This window comes from Ailuropoda melanoleuca, chromosome 10 (assembly GCF_002007445.2).
Source record: "Ailuropoda melanoleuca isolate Jingjing chromosome 10, ASM200744v2, whole genome shotgun sequence".
Taxonomy (NCBI): Eukaryota; Metazoa; Chordata; class Mammalia; order Carnivora; family Ursidae; genus Ailuropoda; species Ailuropoda melanoleuca.
In genome coordinates this window covers 67,107,288-67,126,651 of record NC_048227.1, presented here as the reverse complement: position 1 = coordinate 67,126,651, position 19,364 = coordinate 67,107,288, and the positions used below count along the sequence as shown (strand labels likewise).

General features: G+C 36.6%; 1 protein-coding gene across 6 annotated transcripts in view; it reads left to right on the top strand.

Annotated features, from left to right (window-relative positions):
- MCM9 (minichromosome maintenance 9 homologous recombination repair factor) overlaps positions 1 to 19,364 on the top strand; it is an 89,192-nt gene that overhangs the window by 52,316 nt on the left and 17,512 nt on the right. For all 6 annotated transcript variants that reach the window (XR_004628111.1, XR_004628112.1, XM_034669046.1 and 3 more), the window contains one exon: positions 5,416 to 5,590. Coding sequence is in view for 4 of the 6 variants with exons in the window: in XM_034669046.1 (XP_034524937.1) it covers positions 5,416 to 5,590 (175 nt within the window). In the remaining 2 variants the exon portion in view is untranslated. The remainder of the gene's footprint in view (positions 1 to 5,415; positions 5,591 to 19,364) is intronic.

The following is a 19,364-nucleotide window of genomic DNA, read 5'->3' as shown; positions in this document are numbered from 1 at the left end:
TTTCTCCTTTTTTAGTATATCGTTATGCTTCTTTTTAACTTTTATAATGGTTGCTTTAGAGTTTGCCATATACATTTACAATTAATCCAAGTCCACTTTCAAGTAACACTAAAAAACACTTCATGGGTAGCATAGTACCTTATAACTAGCAAGATATTTCTAATTCCTCCCTCTTATCCTTTTTATTATTTCTCTCAATCATTTCACTTGAACATAAACACATATAAGCATACATATTTGAATACATTATTGCTGTTATTTTTAACAAACTACTGTTAGATGAATTAAGAATAACGAAAACAGAAGTTTTTATTTTACCTAGTCTTTCTTCATTCCTCCTTACTTTATGTAGATCTGAGTTTCTTTTTTTTTTTTTAAGTTTGTTTATTTATATAAGTAATCTCTACACCCTATATGGGGCTCAAACTTACAACCGCAAGACCAAGAGTTGTATGCTTTTCCAGCTCAGCCAACCAGGTCCCTTTGTGTTGATCTGAGTTTCTGACCTATATCATTTTCCTTCTCTCTAAAGAACTTTGTTTAACATTTCTTGCAAGGCAGGTCTCCTGGCAACAAATTACCTCAAAAAAAAAATTTTTTTTTTCTTTTTCACTTTTGAAGATAATTTCACAAAAGGTACAGAATTCTAGGCTGGCAAGCTTTTTCTCTCGATACTTTGAATATTTCATTCTACTCTTGTTACTTGCGTGGTTTTTGAGGGGAGGTTGGGTGTAATTCTCATCTTTGCTTCTCTACGGGTAAGTTGCATTTTTCCTTTCATTTCTTTCAAGATTTTTTTCTTTATGTTTGATTTTCGACATTTAAATATGACATGCCTACCTGTAGTTTTTTTTTTAAACATTTTTCCTACTTAGTGTTATCTTGAGTTTTCTGGATCCATGGTTTGGTGTCTGACGTTAATTAATCAATTAATGACTAATTCTCAGTCATTATTGCTTCAGATATTGCTTCTGTTCCTTTCTCTCTTTCTTCTCATTCTGGTTTCCCATTACATTTATGTTGCACCTTTTGTAGTTGTCCCACAGTTCTTGGATACTCTGTTGTGTTATTTTTCACCTTTTCTCCTATTTTCTTTTCAGTTTTGGAAGTTTCCATTGAAACTTACACTATCTTTACATTCAGAGATTCTTTACTCAGCCATGTCCAGTCCACTAATGAGCCCATTAAAGGCATTCTTCCTTTCTTTTACAGTGTTTTTGATCTCTAGAATTTTAATGTTTTTCTTAGACTTTCCATCTCTTTGCTTACAGTATCAGAGAAAAATTGCCAATATTTAATGTGAAAACCTGGGACGGCTCATGGAGGTAAAACTCACGAAAGTATGAGGGTCCCCTATGAATGGAGATTTTAATTCTCAGAGTTGTCCACATTGAGCCTCCAGCAATTCATCAATTACAGCTCAGGTTTTCTCATACCATTACCGGTTTCCATAGAGGTAACAGCTCTGGTAAGTTGTGATTCTCTGTCTATCTTTCTAATTTGGGGAGCATTGGTTTGCCCTGTGACATCGTTTCTCTAATGCACCTTGGGAGAATTATTGATTTTTCAGTTTGTTCAGGTTTTTACTTATTGTTAAACAAGTGGCAACTTGTGGCAACTTCTGAGCTCCTTAAATGCTGCACTGGAAAACAGAAGAACTCACATAGGTTTTCCCTTGTATTTTCTTCTGTGACTTTTCATCTATAAGTTTTACATTTTTCATTTAGATCTTTTCATTCATTGAGTTAATTTTTGTATCAGGCTTGAGGTATGGATCAAGACTGATTTTTTTTTCCTTTTTGCATTAGGCTATCCAGTTATTGTAGCACCATTTATAGAACAGATTATCTTTTCTTCATTGAATTGCTTTTACATTTTTATCAAAAAAAATCACTTGACTAGATATATGTGGGTCTGTTATTGGACTCTATTCTATTCTCTTTGTCTCTTTTTTTTCTAGTACTATACTGAGTTGATTACTGTAGCTTTATAGTAAATGTGGAAATTAAATCATTACCTCCTACTTTGTTTTTTGGTTTGATTCTTCTGTTTCCTTTGCTTCTCCATATAAATTTTGGAATCAGTTTGTCAATTTCTATAAGAAGAAAAATCCCATTAGAATTTTGTTTGGGGGGCGCCTGGGTGGCTCAGTCGGTTAAGTGTCTGACTCTTGGTTTCCGCTCAGGTCGTGACCTCAGGGTGGTGAGATTGAGCCCTCATCAGGCTCTGTGCCTAGTGCACAGTCTGCTTAAGACTCTCCCTCTGCACCCACCCCCCACCCCTGCTTGCTCTCTTTCTTTCTCTCAAATAAATAAGTAAATCTTTTAAAAAATTTGTATTTGGAGTTGCATTGAATCTATAGACCAATTTAGGGAGAATTATAGAGGAATTTGGGAAAACATCTTTAAAATACTGAGTTTTTCAGGAATGCCTGGGTGGCTCAGTCAGTTGAGTGTCTGCCTTCAGCTCAGGTCATGATATCAGGGCCCTGGGATCAAGTCCTGCTTTGGGCTCCTTGCTCAGTGGGGGGCCTGCTTCTCCCTCTGCCTGCCACTCCCCCCAGCTTGTGCTCACTCTCTCTCTGACAAATAAATAAATAAATAAAATCTTAAAAAAAAATACTGAGTTTTTCGATTCATTTCAATGAACATGGAATATCGCTTGATTTCGTTAGTTATCTTTGATTTCCTTCTTTAGTGTTTTATAATTTTTATGTACAGATCTTCCACATTTTTTAAATTTAATTAATTTTTTTTTAGTAAACTCTGCACCCATTGTGGGGCTCGAACTCAGGGCCCAGATCTTGCACATTTTTAAAGATTTATACCCAGGTATGTCATATTTTCAGGTGCTATTATAAATTGTATTATTTTTTAATTTATTTAAAGATTTTATTTGAGAGAACGAAAATGCGAAAGAGAGTGTGAGCGGGAGAGAGGCAGAGGGAGAAGCAGACTTCCTGCTGAGCAGGGGGCCAGACAGCGGTGCTCCACCGGGAGATCATGACCTGAGCCAAAGGCTCAAGATAACACTAAGCAGAAAACACTTAACCACCTGAGCCACCCAGGCCCCCCAAATTGTGTTATTTTTTAATTGCAGTTTTTTTATTTTTTTCTAACATATAGAGATATGACTGATTTTTGTATATTGACTTGCATCCTGCAACCTTGCTATACTCAGTTCTAGTAGCTTTTTTGTACATTATTTGGAATTTTATACATAATCATATTGTCTGAAAATATAAACAGTTTTATTTTTTCCTTTTTGATCTGATGGCTGTTAATTTCTCTTCGTTTATTTTACTGGCTAGAACCTCCACCAAGATTTTGAATGAGAATGATGAGAGCCAATCTTCTTGCCTTGTTCTGATCTTGCGGATGAGGGTGGGGGTGGGGGTAAGCATTCAGTCTTTTATGATTAAATATGTTAACTGCATGATTTTTGTAAATACCCCTTATAAGACTGAAGAAGTTCCCTCTAGGCTTTCTGAGAGACTTTTTTATCGTGAATAATTGTTGAGTTTTGTCAGGTGTTCTGAATATATTGAGTTGGTCGTTTGCTTTTTCTTCCTTAGTTTATTGATATGGTGAATTATGTTGGTTAATTTTTGAGTGTCGAATTAGCCTTGCATTCCCAAGATAAACCCTACTTGGTTATAATCTATTATTTTATGTATTGTTTGATTTGCTTGGTTTTTTTTTTTTGAGGATTTTTGCATCTGTGTTTATAAGAGATACTGGTCTGTAGTTTTCTTTTAATATATCTTTATCTGGCTTTGGTATCTTAATGCTGGCTATAGTAAATGAGTTGGGAAGTGTTCCTTGTTTTTCTGTGTTTTTGAAATTTTTTTTTAGAATTGGTATCATCTTTTTCATAAATGTTTGGTAGAATTCACCATGAAGTCATCTTAGTCTGTAGATTTTGTGTTCCAGGGTTTTTAACTACATAGCCAATTTTCAAAATAGATATAAGAGTATGCAAGCTATCTGTTCCTTTTTAGATAAACTTTCACAGTTTATATATTTCCAAGAATTTGACCATTTCATCTAAGTTATCAAACTTAGGGCATAGAGTTGTTCATTGTATTCCCTTACTATTAGTTAAAAGTTAAGTGTCTGTAGGGTTTGTAGTGATATCCCCCTTTTGTTCCTGATATTTGTAACTTGTTTCTCCTCTTTTTCATGGTCAGTCTAGCTTATCAATTTTTATCAACAGTAGGTGTTATAAGTACTCAGTATGTGTCATACACCTTTTAAAGAATTGTATTATATTCTATTTGAATATCCAAGACTCAGTAAGATACATTCCATTGTTATCCCCTTTTATAAATGAATAAACATATTAGGAAACTTGCCTACAGTATGACAACCAGAATGACAGATCCAGGATTCAGGATCCAAGCCTGTGTGACTCCAAAGCCTTTGCCTTTTTGTTTTCCTTTTTAAGATTTTATTTGTTTATTTATGAGAGAGAGTGTGTGCACATGCGTGCAAGTTGGGGAGGGCTGGAGGGAAAGGGGGAAGGAGATAATCTCAAACAGACTCTGCACTGAGCACAGAGCCCGCTGCGAGGCTCAATCTCATGACCCCAAGATCATGACCTAGGCTGAAACCAAGAGTCAGATGCTTAACTGATAGAGCCAGCCAGGCGCCCCTGATGCCTTTGCTTTTGACCACTGGTATAAAGGATGAATCAAAACCAGAAAAGACATATCAGGGAATCTTCTTTCTCACACTGTGACTAGGAGCAAACTTTTCATTTTCATGGACTCTAATATCTACCATTTTCTGTCTTTGGACCCTTCTCTATAAACAGCATATAATACCAAACCTCTTGTCAGAAGATCTCTGGAGATCTGTTTGCTCCTTCTATTCAGTGAGGATGCCTACCAAGGAAAGAGAATATTTGGGGACTTCTAGTTGCTATAAAATACTCAATGACACATCTTATATTTTCAGAACATAGGATCTTCTGAGACCTTCCAGTGCCTGGACACCAGAAATAGTTGTCCTGATGCCATTCATTTTTTTTTAATTGAAATAGTTGCCATACAATATTATATTCTTTTCAGGTATACAACATAGTGACTCAACATTTATATACATTATGAAATGCTCACCATGATCAGCCTAGTTACCATCTGTCACCATACAAAGTTATTATGATATTATTGACTGTATTTACATCCCTATGACTCATTTATAAGTTTGTGCCTCTTAATTCCCTTCACTTATTTTGCCCATCCTCCCATTCCTCCTCCCCTTAGGAACCACCTCTGTCTGATGCCATTCATTCTCCACAGATTAGAAATAAAAGCGTTGACTCTTTTCCATTTAAAATGTAGGTACTTTCCCCTCATAGGTATAAGATACGCTTTTGAAAATAAAAGCTAACATAGCTTGCTTATTTCCTTAGGTCTGACAGTAACTGCTGTGAAAGACTCAGGAGAATGGAATTTGGAGGCTGGGGCATTAGTACTTGCAGATGTGGGCCTTTGCTGTATCGATGAGTTTAACAGCCTCAAAGAGCATGATAGAACCAGTATCCATGAGGCAATGGAGCAACAAACCATAAGTGTTGCTAAGGCTGGGTAAGAGTTTCTTTTCTTTAAAATCTCTGCGAATAATGAGACTAGTTAATAATGTGATTATGGAAAAATGTGAACCTTATTAAACTGCAGGGTATGTTTGGTCTTAGCAGGGATTATCAGTTACATTCATCAAACACACATTAGCATCCCCATGGAGGTGTATGAGGAAGTAGAAATGAGTTGTTGGGACAAAGAAAGGAAAAACTAAAGTATAAGTGTAAGTTAATTCATGGAGGGGACTTAAGAAGAGCTTTCAGTGCAGGATCCAACTTATTCTCTCATTCAATAATATATATCTACTGTGGGCATATTACTATTTTAGGAATTTTTAAAGATTCAAAAAGAAATAACATAATTTCTGCTTTCAGTGGCATTCTCCTTATCTATCCTAACAGAATGTTGATCACAGCGTGTGGAAAACTAAATAATAAAATATGTTAGCTAAAATGAAGTGCCTGTTGTGACTCAAGGAGGTTTAGGGGTTGAGGTATGTGAGTCACTTGCAAACATGACCACTGAGGAGGAAAAATAGGCAGGTCAGATAGAAATCCATTCACCCAGGCTCTGAGGTGGTTATGAGAAACTTATCTGGCTCGAAAGGCTGACCACCAAATAGTCTGCTGGGTTATCCCAACAAAGGACAGAACGAGAACTATCTCATCCCTAATGCTACTATTATAGGTGTGAGGCCAGCTGATTAGGCAGATAGGGCTGCCAGCAGAGTCTTCAAACAGTAGTGGGCATGAAAAGGGATGTTGGTGTATATAGATTCTCTGAGATCTAATTATGTACACTTGGAAAGGAAAAGGGGGTGGAGTGATAGAGCCCATAGGAAAAAAACACAAGAAAAAGCTAGGCAGAACAATGACCAGATCTATTCATTTCATTCAATATACATTGACTCAGTGTACATTCATTAAGAGCCTGCTATATACCAGGCACTGTGCTAGTTACTGAAAAGAGTGAAGATGAATATAGCACTATTCCTGAGGTGTTGGCTATTTTGTTGGGGAAGATAGACAAAAGAGCACCAAAGTGATAGGTTCATAATAAAAGTGTTATGAGAACATACTTTAAAATAATTATTGCTTCTAACCTATCAGGGGAAATTAGAGGTATAGTTTTTTAAATATCTTCAAGACTACTTTCTCTTCTTATGTCTCCATTTAATTAGCACCTTTGCTGGTTGGTAGAATTTGCAGTTTATTTTGATATGCCTTTTCCAGAGAAAATCTGGGACGTTTTGAAATATTGCTAATAAATTAACCCTTACATCAGGGAAAATTGGGACAAATGCTACGCGTCTATTTTAGAAAGGGAAAAAATTAGCAATGCTATATTATACAATAGGCTACAGAATAAGTTTTTTAAAGTGAAGATATTTGGTTAACCACACCTACTACCTTACTCTCTGCTAGGTGTGAATTAGTATGAACCTTTTTTGATATCTGTAAAAATAAGTTCCAAAAGAAATGTTCTATAGCTAAATAGTTCACTTTTGGCACCCATACATTGGACAATCTTGTCATAACTCTAACTACTTGCACTTGGAATCATGCTTGTTACACTGATGAGGGACCAGTTTTGTTCTCTTTTTCAATCCATCACAAAGCAGTATTTTTATAAAATACAATAAAAATTATTTTAGAAAATGAAATTAAAAAGCAAGGACATACAAAACATAAGCCTAAGTTCTTCTTCCATTTCCAGGGTGTGGAAAGCTATAAGAGCATGTCACTCCCATCCTAACAAGAAAAATCCAAATAGCCCGCAAAAATCATAACTTTCCTTGAATGTATCAGAGAGCTGAGTTTACAAGGAAATCAAGGGAACTTAATTTTAAAGTGTGACAAGCCCATCTGAGGAGAGATAAGACACACAAATTATTCACCTGTGACAGAGCATGAGAGGAAGAGGTGGCTGCTGTAGAAGGAAATAAGAAAAAACAACAAAAAATGTTTAAATTCCTGATGTCTAAGCATGAGCTAGCATGTTAGTTTGAAGTAACTGGGAGCACCAAACCCAAGGGGAGCTCCCACTTGCAAGCCCTTCTCCACAGGTCTCCAGCCCATGGCCTTTTGGCGGAAGGGTAGAGGCAAAAAAAAAACCCCAAAACCTTTCTACTTCAGGAAGAGGTTAGAGCATATTCCTTCTGTCACACAGGAGCTAGGCAAAATGGTCCTTCCGGGAGAAGGGCAGAAGCAAAAGCCTTCTGAGGGAAGGGCTGGAAACATTCTTGAGGTCCAGGATCCTGAACCAAGGCAAAACAGAGATCTGTACCATGGGGAAAGGGATAGAACAACTCCTCCTGCCCAAGGACCACCACAGATACATGGCAGGGTTCTGGGGCTACCAGGGGAGGGACAGAAAGGTTTATAGTTTTCTAGCCCATCCCATCCAAAAGCAGGCTCACAGACCCTGCCTCAGACCCGGAAACCAAAAACCAAACTTGCCCTCAAATAAGTGTAACACCTAGTAACAAGCAGTCTGTTAGTGGGGAAGATGAGAATATGAAAAGAGACCCCCCCTGTGGTGCAGGTGTGCAGTAACTGCTGAAAGCTGAAGGTAGAGTAGAAACACTGAGAATGATCTTCAGTATTGTGCTACAACCCCCATCTAGATGTGCAAAGTAACGGCAGCTCAACAGGGAAAGAATTTGAAATCTCGGGTGCTTTGAGGGTAAAGAAAACAACAATGCCAATATCCAGATCAACTATCATGGCCTTACACACACTAATGGCCTTAATGCTATACATGAAGTGGTATAATATTATTTGAAGGTAGACTGTAAGAAGTTAAAGATGGAAACTCTAGAACAGCTACTAGAAAATAAGAGTGGCGAACTAACAAACCAGTGGTAGAGATAAAAGGGAATCATAAAAAATAACAAAAGAATGCAGGAAGAGAAGGAATGGGGAACAAAGATAGATGGGACAAATAGAATGCAATTAGTAAGATGGTAGATACATATTCAACCATATCAGTAATTATATTAATCATGTAAACAATTAAAAGGCAGTGGTTGTCAGATTGGATAGAAAAGCAAGACCCAATTAAATGCTGCCTTCAAGAAACTGACTTTAAATTCAAACTCATAGTTAAGTTAAAAGGATGGGAGGGGCGCCTGGGTGGCACAGCGGTTAGGCGTCTGCCTTCGGCTCAGGGCGTGATCCCGCGTTATGGGTTCGAGCCCCACGTCAGGCTCCTCTGCCTGTGAGCCTGCTTCTTCCTCTCCTACTCCCCCTGCTTGTGTTCCCTCTCTCGCTGGCTGTCTCTATCCTGTCAAATAAATAAATAAATTTAAAAAAAAAAAAAAAAAAAAAAAAAAGGATGGGAAAAAAATATTCCATGGAAACACCAAAACCTGACCAAGACGTTACAAGAATATAAAACTACAGAATGATATCCCCCATGAACATAAGACATGAAAATTCTTTTCTTTTTCTTTTTTCTTTTCTTTTCTTTTCTTTTTTTAAGTAGATTCTACACCCAGTATGGGGCTTGAACTCACAGCTCTGAGATCATGAGTTCATGCTCTACTGACTGACCAGCCAGGTGCCCCATGACATGAGAATTCTTAATAATATTTTACTAAATTAAATCCAGCAGTATATTAAAAAGATTATACATTATAACCAAGTGGGGATCTTCCAGGAATGCAAAGTTGATGTAATGTTTGAAAATCAATCAATGTAAATTTATAATATTAACAGAATAAAAAAGAAAACATCTCAATAGATGCAGAAAACATATCAGACAAAATTAAATACCCAATAATGATAAACATTCTCAGCAAATAGGAAGAGAAATCCATCTGCCTGTTTAACTGTCATCTATGGAAAACCCAAAAGAAACATTTCATACTTTATGATGAAGTGAAATGTTTTCCATTTAAGATTGGGAGCAAGTCAAGGATGTCCCAATTTTACTACTTCTGGTCGATATTTTAGTGGAAGTCCTAGTCAGTTTAGTAGTGCAAGAAAAAGAAAAGACATTCGGTTTGGAAAGGAAGAAGTTAAAACATGTCTATGTGACATGATTGTCTCCATAGAAGATCTCAAAAGAATCAATGAAAAATGTATTAGAACTAATAAACGAGTTTTAAAAAGTCACAGGATGCAAGATGGATGTATAAAAATTAATTGTACTTCTGTATGCTACCAGTGAACAATTAGAAACATACCTCTTACAAGTAAAACATACCACTTAAATAGTATCCACAAATATGAAATGTTTAGGGATAAATCTAGCAAAATACATTCTAGATTTTTACAGTGAAAACTGTAGAACATTGGTGAAAGAAATTAAAGAAGACCTAAGAAATTGGAGATATATACCAAGTTTCATTCATCAGAAGACAATGTCGTTAAGATATGTTTTCTTCAAAGTGATCTGTAGAATTTGTGCAATTTCAAATAAAATCCCAGCAAGCCTTTTGCAGAAATCAACAAGCTGATTTTAAATTTTATATGGAAGAGACAGGAACTAGAATAGCCAAGATAATTTTGAAAAAGAACAAATCTGGAGGACTTACTTTATTTCAAGATTTACTATAAAGTTACAATAATCAAGATAGCGTAGCATTGGTGTAAAGATTGACGTAGATCAATGGAAGAGAATACGGGTCAAAATAGACTCACAGGTATAAAGTTAGTTGATTTTCTAGAACAATGCCAAGATAGCTCAATAGAAGTAGGATGGTCATTTTTAAAAAATGGTGCTGGAACACTTGGATATTCATTTACAAAAATGACTTGCACATAAATGCTTATAGCAGCTTTATTCATAATCACCCAAGATTGAAAATAACCCAGAAATCCATCAACTGGTGAATGGATAAACATTTTGATAAATTCATACAGTAGAATACTACTGGAAAGATAAAAGAACAACTATTGATACATGCAACAACATGATTAAATCTTAAGAGCTCTGTGTGAAGTAAAAGATGCCTGGCACAATGACTACTTAGTTTATGATTCCATTTATATGAAATTCTAGAAAAGGCAAAATTGTAAGAGAAATCAGATCAATGGTTGCCAAGGATTGGGCAATAGAAGAAGAGATTGACTGCAGAGGGGCACCTAAAAAAGTTGGATTTTACTATATGTAAATTATACTACAATAATCCCTGCTTTAAAAAATACATAAAGCCATGTTTTTAATTTTTATTTTTTCCATATACTTTATTTTTAGATTCAACAGACATGAAATCACTCTGTCAAATTGCTATTGAAATTTCTAAACACTCTTTTTGTACTTATTTCTTCCCTGATTGGTAACAGTGTATGGACAGGTACAAGTTCATGGCCCAAGCTTTGACTGCAGGTGATAGACTTGGATGGTAATCTACCACATAAGGATAGATGAAGGGAATGGAAAGGAACAACAGTGCCAAGGAGAGATGATACATTCATCATCAGTAAAACCCTTTTTTTAACTTTTAGTGAGATCTTCTAAAGGAAATAATTTTAATGAATAATTTTCAAATTGGATTTCTTTGTTGGGAAAGGAGACAATTTACAGCTAGAAGACATGTGCCACTCAAATTTACAGTCAGTTTTAAATTGTTTCTCCTTTAAACCATTTGTTAAATATATAATATGTACGGAAAGGAGTTTTGCATGAGACGCTCTTTGAATGCTTTGCATCTTAGGAACTTTTCTTAAGGGCTTACTTTTTTTTTTTTTTTAAAGATTTTATTTATTTGACAGAGATAGAGACAGCCAGCGAGAGAGGGAACACAAGCAGGGGGGAGTGGGAGAGGAAGAAGCAGGCTCATAGCAGAGGAGCCTGATGTGGGGCTCGATCCCATAACGCCAGGATCACGCCCTGAGCCGAAGGCAGACGCTTAACCGCTGTGCCACCCAGGCGCCCCAAGGGCTTACTTTTTTGACCATTGTACCGCAGTAGATACTGATATTATGGTTATTATTATGGTAAACATTTGTATGATTATCTTTTCAAGATAAAATTCTTCAGATGTTTCTATTTTGTCTTGGCTACTATCCAGACTTTAATACCTCTTTGAACTGTGGCACGGATCAGACTTGATATTTTAGTCTTTCTGCTTCTTTACATTTATGCAAGAATTTTTATTTTTTAAAACTTTTTGGCATATCTATTTCATTTAAAGATTACTATAATTTACCACATTCCAGGAATTATAGGATCTTTATTCTCTTCTAGTTATTATCATTACAACTAGTTCTTGTTCATCCAGTTGTGGATGTTGATGGCATTCTGATTTGTTCCACACCCTACGTAACTATTTCTGGATTCATAAAGACATTCATACTATTTAATTTTTTATCATGCATTTTAAGACAGTTTGTAATGTTGCATAACTGTATTATTATGTAATGGTTTGATTTTTAAATTTTTCCATTGTGGAAGGGTTCCTTGAGCAATTTAGTGAAGATATTTTTTAATTACCTTGTACTAACAGAGCTTAGGTTTCTGTGGTCTCTGAACTTACTGAACAGCCAATTCCCAGGGGTAACAGGGCCACCACATGTGGATGAGCACTTAGCAGTTGCTGTTTTTGGTTCTGAACCTAATGTTTCTAATGCATGCTGGCCTGACCATGCATTTCAACCAGACATCACATTTTTACACTGTTCAAAAATTTAAAATTGTGTTTAAAAACAGATTAGGCAAATAAGTTGGATTTGAATCTCTTCCACCTTGAGTTGTTAGGCTCCATATTTTTCAGGCAGAGGATATGACCTGAAACACTCAGGAAGGGCAGATGTTACTGTCCAAGAGACCAAACACCTTTCCTCTGGAATTATTTCTCTCTTTGTGAATTCTTGGTAAAAGTCCTTAAAACTGCCACTATCACTATTCAGTAACAAGAAATATCCAACAATAACAAAAGCAGTGAATGTCCCTTTATTTAAAATAAAGCGAAAGTATGTGGCACCTGGATGGCTCAATCCGTTGAGTCCGACTCTTGGTTTAGGCTAAGGTCATAATCTCAGGGTTGTGAGATTGAGCCCAAGTCGGTTCCATGCTCAGTACAGAGTGGGCTTGAGATTCTCTCCCTCTTCCTCTCCCTCCTCCTCTGCTCCTCCCCTTCCAGCACATGCATGCACGTCCTCTCTCGCTCTCTCTCTCTCAAATAAATAAATAAATAGATAAATAAATAAAATCTTTTAAAAAATAAAATTAAATTTAAAAATAAAGCAAAACTAAATTGTTAATGTTCTTTTCGAAAAATTGATTGGTTATGGTGGAAAGAGCATAAGCTTTGGGGTCAGAGAAACCCAGAGTCCATTCTAGTCTCTGTTACTACTTTCTAGTCTTATGCGACATAATTGCCGCTTCTGGGCCTCAATTTAGTCATCTGTGAAAGGACAATTACAATACCCTTCTCCCAGGGATAGTCTCAGTTTAGGGTTGATAGATGTCAATATCCTGGTTCTACGCCTACTGCATGGTAAAATTCACAAACATGAAACTTACCATCTTAACCATTTTTAAGCATATAGTTCAGCAATATTAAGTACATTTAAATTATTGTGCAACTATTTATGTACTTTTGAAAAAACTGTGTTTTCTAACTAGTCTTGTTAGGTTAGGGTGAGAAGATACTTAACGACTCTCCAAAATTATTTTATTTCATGTGTATATGAAAGTTCACAGAGCTCCTTATGTTTCTGAACTCAATTGAGTCTGCAAAATAGTTTCAGAATTATTATACCAATGCTATTGCCGGTAACAACAACCACAATAAAAACTAATATTAAGGCTTTCTTTGCAGTTTTTCTTGTGCTTAAAATATATCCCACTAAGGTCATATTTGGTCAGAGTGCATATTCAAAGGTTATTTGAATTAATTATTTTCTTTGTGTGGTTATAGTATTGACTTGATAGTTAGGAAATAGGGTTTTAAATTTATGCTCGTGTTCACTTTTAGGGTTTGTTTTTTTCAGTCTTTTTTAGATTTTATTTTCCGAATTTGTAAAATGTGTTTCAAAAGTCAAAACTATATAAAAAGATATACCAAAGATATCACACTGTTATCCCTACCTCTTCCATTCTATCTTTTCCTGTCCTTTACAGATATCTTTTTCATTGGTTTCTGATTTATCCTTCCTATATTTGTTTTTTTTCCAAAAATAAGCAAAAATACATGGGGGGGTTTGCATGTGTTTGCATCTCTTCTGTTATGCAAAAGATAGTATATATATACTCTTTGGTACTGCTTCAATAATTATTATAGTCATCTTTTCATAGGTTTTTTTTAGAATTCTGTGTTCTGGATTTGTATATCCCCTTTCTCCTAAGAGTTTGCTTTAAAGAGTTTTTTAATGTTCAGGTAGAAGAACCTTTTTAAATTGTGTTTTGACGTTGTTATTAATTTCTAGTTTTATGGTATTGTGGCCAGAAAATCTTGTTTGTATTATTTGTACCTTAAGGAACTTCATAAAGTTGTTTGTTTTGGTTTGGGTTTGTTTTTTTTGTTTTGTTTTGTTTTTGTTTTCGTTTTTTTTGTGGCCTCATATAAAGATACCTTTCATGACTGGCCCATGTATGCTTGAGAAATTCTATTCTCTATAATCAGAATGTAATATACACACACATAAGCTTATAAATGATGTTGTTTAGGTCCCCTAAATAATTTACTTACCTTTTGTATGTTTGACATATCTTAGACTGAGAATGATGTGTTAGTCTCTTATTATTCTTTGTCTGCCGTGTTCTCTTTGCATCTCTCAAAGCTTCTGCTTTCTGAAGGTAGCTGCCCTGGCTTTGGTATTTGTACTTCTCTGTCTTCATGCTTTTTGGTCTGAATGTTGCCTTGCCTGGTATCAAGATCACAACTCTTGATTTCATATTATTTGCATTTGCCTAGTATCTTTTTGCTCCTTCCTTCGTGATTGACCTTTAGATTTCAGTGTGTTCTTTTTTTTTTATTTTTTTATTTTTTTTATTTTTTTTAAGATTTTATTTATTTATTTGACAGAGATAGAGACAGCCAGTGAGAGAGGGAACACAAGCAGGGAGAGTGGGAGAGGAAGAAGCAGGCTCACAGCAGAGGAGCCTGATGTGGGGCTCGAACCCATAACGCCGGGATCACGCCCTGAGCCGAAGGCAGACGCTTAACCGCTGTGCCACCCAGGCGCCCCTCAATGTGTTCTTTTTTAAATTAAAAAAAATTATTTTTATTTTTGAGGTGCTTTTATTATATCATGGGGACAGGACCTGTGAGCAGAAAAGACTGTTTGTTCTCTTATATAGAGCACACAGTTGGTTTTATTTTATTTTGCTTTATGAATGATCTGAAAATCTTTTTCTTGTATGAATTAAGCACATTTACATTTATTGGTATTACCAATATGATTGGTGTTAACTGTTTCATTTTTTAAAAACTTACTATATTTCTTTTTCTATGTGTTTGGCATTTGGGAAGGTTTGTATTTTTGTTATACATTCGGGGTTGGCAAACATTTTATATAAAGGCCCAGATAGTAAATATTTAAGGCTTTGTGAACCATACTGTCTTTTACAACCACTCACCTCTGTTGATTTGGACAGTATGACTACATTAATGGCTATGATGTAGACAGAGCAAAAGAAGTCAGAGACAATATGTAACTGGATGGAATTGGCTGTGATTCACTGAAACTTTATTTACAGAAACAGGCGAACTGGATTTGACCTGCCACCTAAAGTTTGCCAACACCTGTTCTAGGACTTGCCTTTAAAAAAATACCTTTGATAACTATGCCAGCAGCCCCTTTATCCTCACTTGGGAGCTTTAAGTAATACCTTTGACTTTGTTACCCATGTGGTAACCAATGAACTTATTCTACTTTCCCCCTCCTCCCTTCTCTTTACTATTAAAAAAAACAAAAAATATTGTATTATTTATACTTTGATAGGATAGATAATACATACTCTTCTACTTGTATCCCTTCCTATGTTTTGGTCTTTATCTAAAATTAAATGTCTTCAGTGCTCACCGTCAATCCAGAGCATCACTGACATCTCTTAATTAAATGAAGCTCATACTCTTAAGAGAGTCCTTGGAAAGGGCTATACTGAGTTGGTGCAGATTTCAAACTATTTTTCATAGCTTCGATACTTGAAAACAGCCTGGCTGGATATAAAGACCTAGCCTTACACTTTCTTTCCTGTAGGCTTGCTATGTGTGTTGCTGTTGACAAACAAAATGCCATTATGATATCCTTTGCTTTGTAGATAGTTTGATTTTCTGGCCTGAAGCCCCAGAAGGATTTTTTTTCTTTTGTTTTAAATGCAATATTTTTACTAGGCTATGTCTCAGGTGATTATTCTTGGTCGGTTTGTCAAAATGTTAGCGAGCCCTTTGAAATATAGAATTCCTTCTGAAAATTTTCCTTGAATTATAGTTTTATATATATAAGCTCTGTCCTTTGTTTTTACTTTTCAGAAATTCTTTTTTTTTTAAAGATTTTATTTATTTATTTATTCGACAGAGATAGAGACAGCCAGCAAGAGAGGGAACACAAGCAGGGGGAGTGGGAGAGGAAGAAGCAGGCTCATAGCGGAGGAGCCTGATGTGGGGCTCGATCCCATAACTCCAGGATCATGCCCTGAGCCGAAGGCAGACGCTCAACCGCTGTGCCACCCAGGTGCCCCTACTTTTCAGAAATTCTAATCACATATAGTTTAGATCCTCTTTGCCTAGATTCTGTAGCAACCAATTTGTGTCTTAGACTTTTTAACTCTTTTGTGTTTTGTTTTTATTCTCTTGGTGTTTTTATTCCTCTTCATAGCACCCTTTATTATATTTCCAGTCTTGTCTCTTTGGCATCTCAGATTTGAATGTTCATTTCTGAAATTATTTTCTTTCTCCTTTTTCTTCCCTGAGTCATCTCCGGATGTACATCTTCTTTTTTGTACTTCTCTGTTTTGAGTTTTTGAATTTCTGATTTGGAGTGTTTTTTCACATGTGCAAATGTTTGTTTAAGGATATTAAAGTGAGCAGATTATATACAGATTTCTTCTGCTTTGTGGGTTTTATGGCAGGATATCGGATACGGGGTTTTATCACCTGAGGTATTTTGATTCTTATCAAAAATTTTATATGTATGTTGCATGTTATTTCCATTACTTTTAAAATGTCTTATCTTTTTCTAAATCAATAATAGTTATTCTGGGGGCGCCTGGGTGGCTCAGTCGTTAAGCGTCTGCCTTTGGCTCAGGGCGTGATCCCAGGGTCCTGGGATCGAGCCCCACATCAGGTTCCTCTGCTGGGAGCCTGCTTCTTCCTCTCCCACTCCCCCTGCTTGTATTTCCTCTCTCGCTGGCTGTCTCTATCTCTGTCAAATAAATAAATAAAATCTTTAAAAAAAAAAAAAAAGATATCCTGCACTCCCATGTTTACTGCAGCATTCTTCACAATAGCCAAGATATGGAAACAACCCAAGTGCCTACCAACAGATGAATGGATAAAGAAGATATAGTGTGTGTATATACAATGGAATACATTCAGCCATGAGAAAGAAGGAAATCTGCCATTTATGACAAGGATGGACCTTGAGGACATTATTGCTAGTTAAGTAAAATGAGTCAGACAGAAAGGCAAATACTGTATGATATCACTTATATATAGCATTTAAAGAACTCAAACTCATTAAAACAGAGAGTAAAATAGTGGTTGGCAGGACCTGGAGGTGGGGGGAGAAGGAAAGTTGTTTTTTTAAGGGTGCAAACTTGCAACTGGTAGACTAGTCCTGGAGAGCTAATGCACAGTATAGTGAATATAAACAACAGTATTATATTTTAATCATCACACTTGCTAAGAGATTAGGTTTTTTTTTGAGATTGATTTATTTTGGGGAGTGGGGAGAGGGAGGGGGAGAGAAAGCCTTAAGCGGACTCCACACTGAGCACAGAGCCCGACGTGGGGCTCGATCTCATAACCCTGAGATCGTGACCTGAGGCAAAACTAAGAGTCAAAGGCTTAACTGACTGAGCCACTCAGGTGCCCTGAGACTAGATCTTAATCACTCCCACTATAAAAAAGAAATAAATGATAATTAACATAACATGGAAGTGCTAACTTTCACTACAATGGCAACCATATTACAATATATAAGTGTATCAAATCAGTGTGTTGTATACCTTGAGTTTATATAATGTTACATGTCAAATAGAAGTCAATAAAAAAAAAGAAGGTTCGTTTACTCTTACATGTAAATCACACAGCATGGTATCTGACACATGATGAGGTGCTTAGCTATAATAAGTAACACAAGTATCTCTAGCCAAATCTATGTTGTTCCTGAATTTGGGTAGCAAGGAATTTATCAGCAAATTTATCTTACCATATTCAAATTCCTATTTTCAGAAAGGAGGAGTTTGGATAATAAGGGATATCTGTATTTATCTAGTACTTATTAGATGCCAGGCTCTGTTCTAAGTATTGTACATGTAATAACCCAGTTCTTTCTCGTAATAGTTCTATATCAGACTCCTATCATTATAACCCCCTTTTTACAAATGTGGAAACTGAGGAACAGAAAAAAAGAAGCTGCTTCTTTTGGTGACTGGAACATAATTTGGGGAATGGGAGTTTGTGCAAAGTAAATATAAAACAGCAGCCATTCCAGCTCTCCCATTATTGTGACTCAGATACTTTCCTGTGACTGTTTCTCTGTGTGTGTATTTGTGGGTTTTTCAGACTCGTTCAGCTCTCATCAGTAGTTCAGTTCTCCCTCTTGTGTCCATTTCAGGTACCCTCAGAAGAGGGCCAATTAAATTGTCCCTAGTAGATTCATGCCACAGCAGCCCCGAGGCCTCTGGGTGACTTAGGGAGTGACTGCCCTTAGTCAGTTTCCGTCTCTGGCCTAGCCCACTGTTGCTGCATGGCAGTTTGCAAAGAAGGGACTGTGGAATTATAGGCTTGGTGGACATTCCAAAGTGGCTGGCCTGTCCAGAACTTCCGTATACTGAGGACAAAAGAATCAATTAAGGAATATACTGAAGAACATGTCATACAGCAGTTGTCCGTGCTGGTAGGCTTGTCAGTGCTGGGGAGCAAAGTGTAGCCAGAATAGCCTGGTGACTCCATCTAAATAGGAGGTGCTTCTGGATGGGGAGGGTCTTGAGCTCAGTGGGTCTCAAAGAGCTGGATTAAAAAGGGTGGTGGGGTTGGTAAAGACACCACTTAGTCACACCTAGTCGAGCCCTGTAGTAGTTTTTAGTTTGTCCCCAGATCACATCTACCACCAATTATGTGATATTTTTCCTCCAGCTGGAGGAACTATCCTTTGACATAATGTCACTTAGAGAACAGTGCAAGAATAGCACATACTGGTTTTGCTCTTGGGATGGCTGTCAAGTATGCCTTCAGTGTACAGTGTGCATGTATCATCTGCTCGGTGGCGGGAACAATGGAAACATCTTTAAGTTCCCTTGTAGCTCATGCTCATTTTTCTTTTCTTTCTTTCTTTTTTTTTTTTTTTAAGATTTTATTTATTTGAGAGAGAGTGAGAGAGCGAGCACACATACGAGGCAGGGGGAGAGGCAGAGGGAGAAGCAGACTCCCCACAGAGCAGGGAGCCCAACGTGGGGCTCGATCCTGGGACTCCAGGATCACGACCTGAGCTGAAGGCAGACACTTAACCAACTGAGCCACCCAGGTGTCCATCATGTTCATTTTTCATACCACTTAATCCGTGTGTCACTCCACAATTTATGAGACAGTTGGATCTGCCTCCAACGGTAGCTCATCTAACTTTTTGACTAACAGTTTTCAGAATCTTAGTTCATTCTCTCC